Genomic DNA, 15,313 nt, shown 5'->3' on the forward strand with positions numbered 1-15,313 from the left:
ATCTCTCTATCTATTTCTCTCCCTCCCTCTTCCTGTCTCCCTTTCTATTTCTAGAAATGACTCCTATCTATGGACATCCATCTCTCCCTCTCTCCTTCGTATATCTCTATATCTATATCTATATCTATGTGCCTCTCTATCTCTATCTCTATCTTTATCTCTATCTCTCCATATTTCTGCATTAACCTCTTCCTCTATCTCAATCTCATTGTCTCTCCATCTCTCTCTACACCTATATATCTCTCTCTATATCTCTCTATATATTTCTTCTTATATATCTCTCTCTCCTCTCTCTTTATCCCCTATCATTATCTCTATCTCCATCTCCATCTCTATCTTGCTCTCTATATGTATTCCTAATCTCTATCTCCTTACCTCCTTATCTCCCCCCCCCCCCCCCCCCCTTGACCCTCTCTCTATGATTGACCTTCTACACTTTTCCAACGTACCATTGCACACTAAGGTGCGATTGCTAGTTTTAATTTATAAATAATTTTCTTAATAATATTAGATAGCTTTATAATTAAATATGTAATTCAATTTTAGAATAAATAATAATTTATTCAAAATAAATATTATAATAAAATAAATATAAATTTATAAATACTAATATGAAATATCTTCTAAATTTTAAATACTAATGCAAACATCGATATTAATTTTTTTTTATTAAACTCACATAGCTATTAAATTTACCATCTTTCTTTTTCTTATTTTTATTTGTCGATAGATTTTTTTTTATCATATTACATTTAGAATTTGGAAAATATAGAAATTGAAAATTATTTTAATTATCATAATAGTATAATATTTAATAAATAACAAAAATACTTTAATTACAATTTGACTTTCATAAAAAACATAATGATTAATATATATTCAAAAATAATAATTAATGAAATAATTAAATAAATAGATAAGTAATAAAATAAGGTTGTGACACATGAACTATACAGATCCATTTATACAATCATATGTAACTATGAAATGAAGAGTTGGGAGAAGCCAAAAGATCATGTGATTGTTGGAATTCACATTCGCAACACATCCATCAATGTGTGGATGGATGGATAAGGTAGACTAATATTGAAATGATACATCCATGAAGACCTGAATAGTTGGATAGTGATAGATAAAAGATAAATTAAGTAAGCAAGTAAGCAAGAAGCTGACTTAGATTAACATCAATATTTTACTTATGATTTTCATAAAAGCTTAATATCTTGGTTCATCAAAATATATTAAATATATTTATTTTAAATAATATATTATTTTCATCTAAAATAAAATAGAATGATATTTTCATACTAAAAGAACATTATTTTAATTAATGTTTGCATTGTCAAAGCCATGACTATATTGAATGTATATTTATTATCACCAAGCTCAAAGTGCTAGGTCTTGTGATTTATCTCATTCAATCTATGGTAATGCTATTTTTAAAGATTCACCTCTACAATTTTCACCTCACCTCAAGTAGCTTGCCAAAGTAAGCATACATAATAAGTTGAAGGGGTGGGAATAGTGTGAGCCATGCATAATTGTGATGCATGCAATATAAGTAGAAATTTGAGCCAAAATAGATCCTACATCCTCTTACCTATGAGCTTTTACATTAATTTTATTTTCTTATTGCTATGCAACATTTATCTTGATTTATCTAGTTATGGGCCTTAGACTGTTTGAAGGACATGACGGTTTGTTGATCGTTTGCTACAACTCTACACCAAGTCACACCTCCATGTAGAGTTTATCCTTAAAACATTGAAGTTTTATTTTCAAGACATTATTGGACGATTTTGTTTGTGCATAAATTTATATTTCATTATTATTAAGATTAAATGGAATTAAATCTTTTGAAATGTAGAGAAATATTTGGTCTCTATTTTTTAAAATTTCAGTTTTCTAAACAAGTAAAATAGTAGTTGATAATTTATATATATAAAGTGTATACAATTTATAAATATATTTTTAAAATATGTAATTATTTTGTGCATAAATTTATATTAGATTATATTTTAAATAGATATAATTTTAGAAAATAATAATCAAAATACTAGTATTTTAATTGGAGTTTATTTGTGTAACTTTTTAGTTAAACTTCTCATGTATTGTCAAAATATTTATACTAATCTAAAAATTGTTCAAAAATACATTAATATTTTACAAAAATGAATTATATTAGAGGATAGCGATAATGTTTTATTTAAAACAAAAAATTATTTCTTGTAAGCTAATTTTGTCAACATGTATTTCTTACATGGAATACTGAAAGACCTCCCTTTTTGTTTTAGAAATGTGAAATACACACAAGACCATGTACACCTAAGATTTGGAGGTACAAAAAGTGGGTGTACAATAATTGGACCCTATACAACTACTAACCCCTCTCCCCTATCTACTTTTATTCTAATATTACATAGATTTTATTTAATCAATAATTTATTACTACACATTTTTGCTAACAACCAGTTTATATTTATAATCTGAAATAAAAATTAAAAAACATATGTCAATTTGTTCTACAAGTTTTTTTCTTCCATCAATTTTTTTCCAATTTTGTATTTCATTATACTTTAATTATAAATTAAAATTGAGTACCCATAAAAAAAAAAGCTACTATTACTAGTGACTTCTTAAGCAAGAATGATTAACATGTCATTTTATTTGGTTTGTGACATGTACAATCAAGAGAAAATTTATATTTGAAATTGTTAAAGCTTTTTCATCTGACAAATAATTGATTAATGCTTTGTCAATCAAGCTTTTAATAAGAACCATAGTACCCATCTTTCATGTGGTCAATACGGACAAAGACATAACATAACAAAATATAAATACTGCCTATCCTCTTAAAACACAAAAGAAAAAAATTGATTGATGAATCATATTGAAGAACAAAATGGATGCCCTGTTCTAAATTCTTAGGGCACTCAGTGATGTATAAACAAAACTATTTTATATTAGAATAAATAAAAATAATACAAATTACGTCTAAACAAAACTTTATATTTTTCATTTGATAAAAATACTCATAGTCCATATGCTAATAGAACTAGAAATATATTTATCTCAATAATATTATGTAGATCAAACATTATATCATAAGAAACTAATGTTTTTACAATCTAGCGGAAGGGGGGCTTACAAATTACCTTACAAACTTCTACATCTTCTACATTAGTTGTAGATAACTTTACCACACCTATACAAGATGAACTATTTTCTGAATCTTTCAAAAAGATAAATGATAATGTTATCCATCACCTGGAAACATTTTCTACTCCAGGTTGTTGTAAGACACAACACTCCAATGACAATAGAAAACCCAACTGCAAAGCTGATTCCCAGGCCAACTCCCCACCATATATCATCTTCTTCATCATCCTCTATCTTATCAACATTTATCTGTGGCCGGATGCTTGTAGGACAAGATTTATTTTTGTGAAGGCCACAACAAGTTGTATTCAGTTGGAGGCCGCATAAGTCTGAATTGTTTGAGAATGATGATGCCTCAAATGTGTAGAATTGTCCCCCTTGTGGAATCAGACAAGCCCAGGTAATTCAAGAATGTGAGCGATTGCAGCTCCAAAGGGATATTTCCACACAGTTGGTTGTGTGAAAGATCAAGAGATTCCAGCTGTACTATTTTCCCCAAAATCTCTGGGATTTCACTCGTAATATGGTTTCTTGAAATATTCAGAATAACCAAACCCTCAAGCAATCCCATGTTTGGAGGAATTCCACCTGTTAAATTGTTATTTGATATATCAATACATTTTACCAGTGCCAATGATCTTACATACTCCATCTCCTGTCCTTTGTTGATGACTGTCACTTGATCTACATAAATTGGACCTGTGTTATCATCTCCAACACGAAAGATTTCATCGCCGACCTTTTTATTTTTCATAGCTTGCAAAGATGAGATGTTGGCTGGAATGATTCCTGAAAATCTGTTGGATGAAAGATCCAAGATTTGAAGAAGTGGCAATGTTGTGAGTTCTGAAGGTATTGTGCCTTCAAATCTATTTGATCTCAAGATCAAAATCTTAAGACTTGATAGATGCCCTATCCAATTTGGAATGATCCCTCTCATTTTGTTGTTGTTCAAATCTAATATCTCCAACTGCTTACAGCTTGCAAGAGATGATGGGATATACGAAATTAGTCCATTTCCTCCCAATTTTAATGTCTGAAGAGAAGGCATGTCTCCAAACTGCCGTGGCAACTTGCCCTCCAAATAATTGTTCTCTAAGTTCAACATCTCGATAAAACAATTTTTGAGATTGACAAGAATCTTACCTGAAAGCCTGTTATTTGAGAGATCCACAATCGGTATTCTGCATAATATAGAAGGTGGAATGCTACCTTTGAGATGATTGCGAGAGAGAGACAGATATCCAAGTTGAGGATATTCACCAATATCTGCTGGAATGGATCCACTCAGCTGATTCTCTGACACGTCCAACGCCCGCAGGTTATAGGAAAGAAGCGGAAGCTGACCTTGTAAATTATTGCTATGCAAATCTAGAGTCTGCAATTGACTTCCCATCGACGAATGAGGTAGATCTCCTGCAAAGTGATTATGAGAAAGACTGAGAGACACGAGAGAATTGACACCCCATATCCACTTCGGAATATTTCCTGCAAGACTGTTGTTGGACAAATCCACATTGTAAACCTCATATTGAGTTACTAGGAATGTTGGAAACCCGCCTTCCATGTTACATGAGCTTAATGCCAACCAATGCAAAGAGAATTTTGGAACCCATGTTGGACTGAACTTGACAGTTAAGAGATTATCCGAAACATCTAGGTCGACAAGTTGGCCGAGATTATCAAGGTGAGACTCTGAAAAATCCCCACTTAACCGATTGGAGTATAGGTCGAGGCTCGTCAGTTTTGAAAGATTAGAAATGTTGAGAGGGATAGCACCTTCTAATGTGTTGTTGCTTAGAATAAGCTCTCCCAGAGATAAGAGTTGACCAATGGAAGGGAGGATTTTACCCGTCAATTTATTGCTACTCAGATAGAGCTTTGTAAGGTAGTGAAGGTTACCGGCGGGCGATGGAATACTGCCATTCAATTGATTGTTACTCAAATCAACACGTTGGAGATTCGGAAACGAGGTCAACAGCATTGGGGGAATGGGACCATCAAACTCATTGTAGGAACGATCAATATAGGCCAAAGGAAAAGGTCTTCCCAAGGGAAGAGGTCTATCCCCAAACGGCGGAATGTGCCCTCTTAACATGTTATTATGGAGGTCCAATACTTGAAGCGCTGTGAGATTTGCCAACGTATTTGGAAAACCGTCGACATGGCAGGATGAGACATCCAAGCGAGTTAACGAGGAAATGTTGGCAACAGAATTCGGAATACTTACTCCCATTGCTGTGCCTGGAAGAAAGAGGGTGTGAAGGGAAGCAGAGTGTTGGGGTAGAATGCTTGACAGGTTCCCTCCCAGATCTGTGTTCCAGGAAAAGTCGAGTAGTTGCAGTCTTGGAAGGTGCAGCAGGGCAGAAGGGATGGTATCCTCTAATTGGTTCTTATAAAGTTGGAGGTGGGTCAGATTGGTGAGGCTGGCAAGGGTAGGGGGGATTTCTCCAGACAGTGAACAAGAGGACATTTGAAGACGGGTGAGAGCGTACATAGTGGAGAGAGTGTCATCCAACTCATTGTTTTCCACTCTTGACATATTCACATTGTCCAGGATAAGGTCCCGTAAATCTCTCATGTTTCCCGTCCACGTCCGCAAGTCCACCATTCTCAGATCATTATCAGAGAGATCCAAGTAGCGCAAAGTAGACATGTTCCCCAGCTCCATGGGAATATCTCCAGTAAACCCAGCATCTGATAAGTCCAAGTAGTGCAAACTCTTGAGTCTGCCCAATCCAGGAGGGATGGAAACTCCATAGAAGTCATTCCAGCTGAGATCCAGGTGCTCCAACTGTTCCAGATCGAACAATGGGGAAAGAACATCCCCAGCTAAATTACTCTGATGACTTTAGAAATTAGGAAGATCGTGACGAATGGCATGATGTGTGTGAGGATGGCATTGGATTCCATTCCACTCACAACAGTTTAAACCATGCCATGAGTTGAGCACTTGATTGGAGGGATCAAGAACAGATGCCTTGAAATGCAAAAGGGAATCTCTTTCATGGCCTGGACAACACCAACCTCCATTAGAGAGCAAGAGCAGAACAAAGGCTACTTACTTTCACGCCACACGTACCAGTTGCTCCTTCACGGCTGTAGCTATTCTGGCTCCAAAACGGCATGCCATGCCATGATGCGGCTCCCCAAAATCGCATGCCCTTTCATGCCATACAGCCCCATACAACATGTTCTGGGACCCACCATTGGGCTTCTGACGTGGAGGCATGTTGCCGTTTGCGGTTGACGGAAAGCATTTGCACGCGGCTAATATTTGCCGGCCACTCTCCCGGTCACGCCTCACGGGTACGGCTACAGTTTGTAGCCACGTGTGTCCAAAAATTTGAATTTCAATTTTAAAACTCCTCTCCCGCTCCCGCCCAAACATAATTTCAAACATATTTGTTTTGAATTCTACCGCTATTGAATTCCATTTTCATTTTCTAATGCTGCAATTTCATTTCCATTTTTTGATGCTAGGTTTGGATGTCGCAGCCGGACTGGGGTTAAGAGGTTTTTCTTGCTGGTGCTGGTCGTTGTCGTCATGGGAAGCGTGGAGATGAAAGGTTCATCTTATAGAAGCGGTGCTCCCGACGTTTTGTCTCAGATCTATAAGGAGCCGCCTTATTTTCTTAGCCTGGATGGAGCAAAGATTTTTCTGGGAGATTTTTGGCATTATTCTTTCATGCTGATATGCATTTTGGCAACTTCAGTTGAGGCATTGAATGACATAGGTTTGAGTTACATAGTAATGAAATCTATTAGTCTATATTGTAGTTGTTAATAACAGTGATGATTTCTGCAGATATTTCTGTTGCCCATGGTCAAATCAGTTTGCATGGGAAAGATTTCAATGGCAGACCAATCTTAGGAGATAAGGTATTGATACTTAAAATACCCATAACATATTTTTTCCTCCGACTGCATATTTAGTGTTTTGTTTCTTTTATCTGTGATGCACAAGCATGAATTGTTGTTTCTTTATCTGTAATAGCTTGGAGAAGCCAAAAGAAAGAAAGAAATCAGATTTTTTCCAGAAGGGTATGGGTAAAATACCAAAAGTATTAAAGAAGGGAGAGCAGAAATTTGGATTCATCAATCCGATTATCATGATCCTACCACCCATCTAGTTGCTCCATCTCCATGATAAACATAAAATTGGGTTTATTGTTCAAAGTCGGCATTGCAATATTTGAAGGATGTATGGATAGAAAGTAGTGTGTGAATGTTATTTTTGAGCGTCTGATTATCATAACATTATCTAAGCACACAATGCATGGATTGCTAGGGCTGTAAATGCTTGATATTTTATCTTTTCTTAAGTACGAACGACATAGTGTAAAGAAAAATTTTGTCTTGTTTTTTTGCTGTAGCTGGGTATGATTAAAACGATGTCTAGAGTTACAGAAGAATAATTTCCCTTGGTTCTTTAGTAGTCTTTATCATGCTTCTCCACTAGTGTTTTTAAATCTGAAATATTGAAATCAATGTCGTTGTAGATATAGAGTTTATTTTGTGAGGTTTTTTCCATCATAGAGTTTGATCAAACATCAGTGGAAAAAGTTTGTACTCTCATACCTAGAGACATTTCATGTTAATCAATGTCACATTCTTTGAATAAGAAAAGTTTTGTCTATATTTTAATGTGACTCTTGGGTGCTATGAATGTGAAGTGATTGTATTTTATAAAATGTGTGAATGAATCACACTTCATAATCTGTGAATGAATCGCACTTCATAATCTACCAGTGTATGAAGAAAATAGATAACATTTTTTCCCCTTTACATTTCAGAGATATTTCAGTCTATTATTATTATTATTGTAGACTGCGAAAAAAATTTGTCTTCAATTTTTTTTTTTTTTCTTCGTATTGCTTTATGAAATTCACTGTCACGTTTGCTTTATAATTTTTACAATGACAATGGTTAGTGCAGATAATGGACAAGGCATATGTAACATATGCTCAAGTTTTACCTGTGGCTTTGAAGCCCCCAAAATTACAATTTAGTTTTCTGAAGCGAAAAATTATTAATAATTACAATTTATTATTATTGATTAGGGACAAAATTGATAGCACGTATGATTTTTTAATGGTTTATGAAGAAGAATTTAAAGTGTTTTTAATTTAATTGTAATTTTGCAGATCCAAATTATTTACACAGTTATATTTTAAAATAGAGCGAAAAACTTAGTCTAGCAGGTTATTTAGAAAATGATGTTTGTATCCTCATACAAGGATCCAATCATAATTTAAACAAAACTTTTGAATCATAACCCATCTAATCATAATTGGAACAAAACCTTTAAATAATAACAGGAACATAACCTATGAAACAAACTTTAAATTAGGAAGATAATCAATTTATGTTTAGAATGGGGTGAGAGGGAGAGAGAGGTAGAGATAGAGATAGAAAGAGAGGGGGGAAGAGCAAGATAGAGGTTGGTACAAGAAGATGTACAGAGCTAAGGAGAGATGATTGAAGAATAGATAGAGATGAAAGAGAAACAAATGAGGAAGATGAGCTCGGCACAAACGAAGTGACTACATTGGGGAAGCCTATGTCGATAAGACCGAAACAACCCGAAAGCGACTAACACGCTATGTTAGTCGAATTCGCTGTTTTGTGGTCCAAAAGGAAATGGCAGCCATGCAGTCCGCGAATCAACGAAATCGACTAACACACCATGTTAGTCAAATTTGTCATTTCGCGGTCTAAAAAGAAATGGCAGCCACGCAACCCACAAATCAGCAAAAGTGACTAACACGCTATGCTAGTTGAATTCGTTGTTTCGTAGGGCAAAAAGAAATGGCGGCCACCCAGTCCGAGAATCAGCGAAAGTGACTAACATACACTATCAGCAACGAGGAAAAAATGTCATCCAGATACCCGATGGGGTTATCTGTGGAGCTCTTGTCGATAACCGATGGAGTGATGTCTTCATAGCAGTGACATCAGGTTATCGGGAGGTCCCAATTTAAGTTACCCCAATACCCGATGCACTAAATGAAGAAGGCGACTTTATTAGAGAGACTCTCTTTGATAAAGTGATACCAAGAAAGAAGTGGACTCACACTCATCAAGATAACATACATTATCAGGGAGATGCGTTTTGAGTTATCCTGATGCTCGATGAGGAAGATGAGGTCGGCACAAACGAAGTGACTACATCGGCGAAGCCTACGTTGATAAGACTGAAACAACCCGAAAGTGACTAACACGCTATGTTAGTTGAATTGGTTGTTTTGCAGTCCAAAAGGAAATGGTGGCCACGCAGTCCGCGAATCAATGAAATTGACTAACATGCCATGTTAGTCGAATTCATCATTTCTCAGTCTAAAAGGAAATGATAGCCACACAACCCATGAATTAGCGAAAGCGACTAACACGCTATGTTAGTTGAATTCATTGTTTCATAGGGCAAAAGCAAATGGCGGCCACCTAGTCCGTGAATCAGGGAAAGTGACTAACATACACTATCAGCAACGAGGAAAAAATGTCATCCCGATACCCGATGGGGTTATCGGTGGAGCTCTTGCCAATAACCGATGGAGTGATGTCTTCATAGCAGTGACATCAGGTTATCAGGAGGTCCCAATTTATGTTACCTCGATACTCGATGCACTAAATGAAGAAGGCGACTCTATCAGAGAGACTCTCTCTGATAAAGTGATACCAAGAAAGAAGGGGAGTCAGACTCATCGGGATAACATGCATTGTCGGGAAGATGCGTTTTGAGTTATCCCGATGCCCGATGAGGAAGATGAGCTCGACACAAATGAAGTGACTACATTGGGGAAGCCTACGTCAATAACGTTGAAACAACCCAAAAGTGACTAACACGCTATGTTAGTCGAATTCACGGTTTCTCTCTCTCTCTTAGGTTAGGCTTGGGAGGGAGAGAGGGAGAGAGAAGAGAGGATGAAAGGACAGAGGGAAAGAGAGGGTGAGAAGGACAGATACTTGAGAGAGAAAGAGAAAGGGAATGGGAGAGAAAGAAAGAGTGTTAGAGGAAAAGAGAGAGACTTGAGAGAGAAAGGGAGAGAGGGAGAGAGGGAAAGAATGTGAGAGAGAGACACTTGAGAGAGGGGGAGGGAAATAATGGGAAGGAGAGAGGGCGAGGGAAGAGAGAGAATGGGGGAGGGAGAGAGGGAAAGATGAACATAATAGAAAAGAGAGACACCTAAGAGAGAGGGGGGGAGAGAGACGAGAGAGAGAGAGAGAGAGAGAGAGAGAGAGAGAGAGAGAGAGAGAGAGAACGAATGGGAGGCAGAGAGGGAGAGGGAAGATAGAGGATGGGGGAGGGAGAGAGGGAAAGAGGGAAAAAGAAGGGAGAGAGAGAGAGAGATAGTTGAGAAAACAGAGATAGAAGGGTAGGGAGAGACACCAGAGAGAGAGAGAGAGAGAGAGGAAATAATGGGAGAGAGACCTAAGAGAGAGGGAGAGAGGGGAGAGAGAGATGGATGGGGAGGGAGGGAGAGAGGGAAAGAATGGAGAGAATGGAAAGAATGGGAGAGAGACACCTATGAGAGAGGGAGAGAGAGATAGAGAAAGGGAAAGGGAGGGATAGGGAGAGATGGAGAGAGAGAGAGAGAAAGGGAGATAATGAGAGAAAGAGAGAGATACCTAAGGGAGGGGGAGTGAGAGAGATAGAGATAGAGGGTGAGAGGGAGAAGGGGGTTGGGAGGGAGAGAGGTAAAAAGAGTTAGAGGGAAAGAGATAGAGACCATATGGTATCCTAAGGGGTCATGTGGTGTTCTACGACCCCTCAGGACACCATATGACTCCTTAGGACACCATATGGTTTCGTTATTGGTTGTATTGTGTCCTAAGGGGTCATATGGTGTTCTATGATCCCTTAGTACACTATATAACCCCTTAGGTGTTGTTAGGGGTCGTATGGTGTCCTAAAGGGTCATATGGTGTCCTATGACCCCTCAGGACACCATATGATCCCTCAGGACTCCATATGGTGTCGTTATGGGTCATATGGTGTCCTAAGAGGTCATATAGTGTTCTACGACCCCTTAGGACACCTTGGAACCCCTTAGGACACCATTTGGTGTCATTATATGGTGTCCTAAGGGGTCATATGGTGTTCTATGACCTCTTAGGAGACCATATGACCCCTTGGGACACCACATGGTGTTGTTATGGTTCATATGGTGTCTTAAGGGTTCATATGGTGTCCTATGACCCCTTCGAACACCATATGACCCCTTATGTGTCATTAGGGTCATATGGTCTCCTATGACCCCTTAGGATACCATATGACCTCTAAGGACTCCATATGGTGTCTTTATGAGTTGTATGGTGTCCTAAGAGGTCATATGGTGTTCTATGATCCTTTAGGACACCATTTGGTGTCATTATGGATCGTATGGTATACTAAGGGGTCGTATGGTGTCTTATGTCCCCTTAGGACTCCATATGACCCCTTAGGTGTCATTATGGGTCATATGGTGTCCTAAGGGGTCATATGGTGTTCTATGATCCCTTAGGACACCATATAACCCCTTAGGAGTCCATATGGTGTCGTTATGGGTCATATGGTGTCTTAAGGGGTCATATGGTGTTCTATAACACCTTAGGACACTAGATGACACCTTAGGACACCATATGACCCCTTAAGACACCATACGACCCATAACGACACCATATGGTGTCCTAAGGGGTCATAGGATGCCATATTACCCCTCAGGACACCATATGGTATTCTATGACCCCTTAGGACACTATTTGGTATTGTTATAGGTCCTATGGTGTTCTAAGGGATAATATAGTGTCCTATGACCCCTTAGGAAACCATTGTGTCTTATGTTGTCCTATGACCCCTTAGGAAACCATATGGTGTCGTTAGGGGTCGTATGGTGTCCTAAGGGGTCATATGGTCTCCTACGACCCCTTACAACACCATTTGGCCCCTTAGGACTCAATACAGTGTCATTATGGGTTGTATGGTGTCCTAAGAGGTCATATAGTGTTCTATGACCCCTTAGGACACCATTTGGTGTCATTATGGGTTATATGGTGTGCTAAGGGGTCATATGGTGTCCTATGACCCCTTAGGACTCCATATGACATATTATGTGTCATTATGGATCACATGGTGTCCTATGACCCCTTAGGACACATGCATGGATCCCTAGGATACCATATGACCCTAGAGAGGGAGAGAGGGGAAGGAGAGGGAGGGAATGGGAGAGAGATACACCTAAAAGAGGAGGAGAGTGAGATAGAGAGATAGAGACTGAGAGGGAGAGACAAGAGATAAATGAGAGAAAGAGAGATGGAGAGAGAGAGGGGGGGAGACGGAGAAAGGGAAAGGGAGAGAGAGAGAGAGAGAGAGAGAGAGAGAGAAATAGAGGGAAATAGAGGGAGAGATAGAGATAAAGAGCGACACAAAGAAGGGGACTCAAAGAGAGAGAGAGAGAGAGAGAGAGAGAGAGAGAGAGAGAGAGAGAGAGGGGTGGATAGAGGGATTGAGAGAGAAAGAGAGACCGAAGAGATGGAGGGAGGGAAGGTGTGAGAGAGAAAGAGAGGGTGAGAGATAGAGATAGTCTGAGTGAGAAGGAGGAAGGGATGGAAGGAGAGTACAAGAGACTAGAGAGAGAGAGGTGCGAAGAGAGGGAGAGAGGGAGAGAGTGAGAAAGAGAGGTAATGAGAAAGGGAGAGAGGGAGGGGGAGGAGAGAGGGAGAGAATAAGAGAGAGATACACCTGATAGGTGAGAGTGAGATAGAGAGAGGATGAGAGGGAGAGACTTAAGAGAGAAAGAATGGGAGAGAGATACGCTTGACAGAGGAGGAGAGTGAGATAGAGAGATAGAGGCAGAGAGAGAGAGAGAGAGTTAAGAGAGAAAGAATGGGAGAGAGAGGGAAAGAGAGAGAGAGAGAGAGAAGATTCATGGAACATTGTTTAGGCACATAGCATGTTGATGGAAGATTTGACTAACATAGCGTGTTAGTTGCTTTCGGTGATTCGCAGACTAAGTGGTCATCATTTCCTTTTTCCCCATGAAACATCGAATGCAACTAACATAGCATGTTAGTAGCTTTTGCTGATTCACAGGTTGCGTGGTTGCCATTTCCTTTTATCCCGCGAAACGGCGAATTCGACTAACATGGCGTGTTACTCGCTTTCACTGATTCACGAACTGTGTGGCCACCATTTCCTTTTGCCCCACGAAACATAGAATTCGACTAACATAGCGTGTTAGTTTCTTTTCGGGTTGTTTTGGTCTTATTGGCGTAGGCTTCCCTGATGTAGTCACTTCTTTTGTGTCAAGCTCATCTTCGTCATTGGGCATCAGGATAACTCAAAACGCATCTCCCCGACAATGTATGTTATCCCGATGAGTCTGACTCCCCTTCTTTCTTGGTATCACTTTATCAGAGAGAGTCTCTCTGATAGAGTCCCCTTCTCCATTTAGTGCATCAGGTATCGAGGTAACATAAATTGGGACCTCTTGATAACCCGATGTCACCGCTATGAAGACATGACTCCATCGGTTATCGGTAAGAGCTCCACCAATAGCCCCATCGGGTATCGGGATGACATTTTTTCCTCATTGCCGATAGTGTATGTTATCTCGATGACAATAAAGGGCTTTCGTTGATTTGCGAGCTGCATGGCCGCCATTTCCTTTTGCCCCGCGAAACAGCGAATTTGACTAACATGGCGTGTTAGTCGCTTTCGCTGATTTGCGGACTATGCGGCCACCATTTCCTTTTGCCTCACGAAACAGTGAATTTGACTAACATAGCATGTTAGTCTATTTCACTAATTCGCGAACTGCATGATCGCCATTTCCTTTTGGACCACGAAACAGCGAATTCGACTAACATAGCGTGTTAGTCGCTTTCAGGTTGTTTCAGTCTTATTGACGTAGGCTTCCCCGATGTAGTCACTTCGTTTGTGTCGAGCTCATCTTCCTCGTCGGGCATTGGGATAACTGAAAACGCATCTCTCCGACAATGTATGTTATCCCAATGAGTCTGACTCCCCTTCTTTCTTGGTATCACTTTATCAGAGAGTCTCTCTGATAGAGTCGCCTTCTCCATTTAGTGCATCGGGTATCGGGGTAACATAAATTGGGACCTCCCGATAACCCGATGTCACCGCTATGAAGACATCACTCCATCAGTTATCGGCAAGAGCTCCACCGATAGCCCCATCGGGTATCGGGATGACATTTTTTCCTCATTTCTGATAGTGTATGTTATCCTGATGACAATAAAGGTCTTTTACTGATTCGCGGGCTATGTGGCCGCCATTTCCTTCTGCCTCGCAAAATGGCGAATTCGACTAACATGGCATGTTAGTTGCTTTCGCTGATTTGTGGACTGCGTGGCCGCCATTTCCTTTTGCCCTGCGAAACAACGAATTCAACTAACATAGCGTGTTAGTCTGTTTCGCTGATTCACGGACTGCGTGGCCGCCATTTCCTTTTGGAGCGCGAAACAGTGAATTCGACTAACATAGCGTGTTAGTCGCTTTCGGGTTGTTTTAGTCTTATCGGCGTAGGATTCCCCGATGTAGTCACTTCGTTTGTGCCACGTAGCCCGCGAATCAGCAAAAGCGACTAACACGCTATGTTAGTCGAATTCGCTATTTCGCGAGGAAAAAGAAATAGCGGCCACGTAGTCCGTGAATCAGCGAAAGCGACTAACACTCCATGTTAGTCGAATTCACAAGTTTCGCAGGGCAAAAGAAAATGGCAGCCACACAGCCCATGAATCAGCGAAAGCTACTAACACGCTATGTTAGTCGAATTCGTTGTTTCGCGGGGCAAAATGATTAGTGTAACTTTTGAAAGATATCTTTGAAAATCATTTAAATGTTAGGGATTCTTATTTATGTAAACATTTGGGCAAATTATTAAATATCCCCGGTGTAATATGAATTTTTGATTACATTGTTTAGTGTGCAACTCACATATGAAAGTTTGAATTTATTTTTCCTAAGCACATGTTGAGCAGGGAGTATTTCTCACCACATAATGATCTTTATTTACTTGCAAAAGCACTTTGAAAACAAATCTTATTTGTAGTCTTTAATATAATTATGATAATATTCTAATTGCCTTTGAAGAAGTTATAAAAGAATATATTTTGACAAAGGTGAAATTATATTTATACATAAGTACTTTCA

General features: G+C 39.0%; 1 protein-coding gene across 1 annotated transcript; it reads right to left on the reverse strand.

Annotated features, from left to right (window-relative positions):
- Nucleotides 1-3,514: 3,514 nt before the first annotated feature.
- Nucleotides 3,515-6,562, reverse strand: LOC131079252 (LRR receptor-like serine/threonine-protein kinase GSO1). Its single transcript, XM_059218794.1, has 2 exons — nucleotides 6,242-6,562; nucleotides 3,515-6,001 (listed from the first exon to the last, which is right to left on the reverse strand). The coding sequence occupies exons 1-2, from the start codon at nucleotides 6,560-6,562 to the stop codon at nucleotides 3,515-3,517; spliced, it is 2,808 nt and encodes a 935-aa protein (XP_059074777.1).
- Nucleotides 6,563-15,313: the final 8,751 nt, after the last annotated feature.

The sequence above is a fragment of the Cryptomeria japonica genome, chromosome 4 (genome assembly GCF_030272615.1).
Source record: "Cryptomeria japonica chromosome 4, Sugi_1.0, whole genome shotgun sequence".
Taxonomy (NCBI): Eukaryota; Viridiplantae; Streptophyta; class Pinopsida; order Cupressales; family Cupressaceae; genus Cryptomeria; species Cryptomeria japonica.

Bases quoted from the DNA above. Each gene is read 5' to 3' on its own strand.
- LOC131079252 (XM_059218794.1), bottom strand. From the start codon at position 6,562: ATGTTTGAAATTATGTTTGGGCGGGAGCGGGAGAGGAGTTTTAAAATT. The intron at 6,002-6,241 runs GTACGTGTGGCG...TAAAGTCATCAG, and splicing joins CAGCCGTGAAGGAGCAACTG to AGTAATTTAGCTGGGGATGT.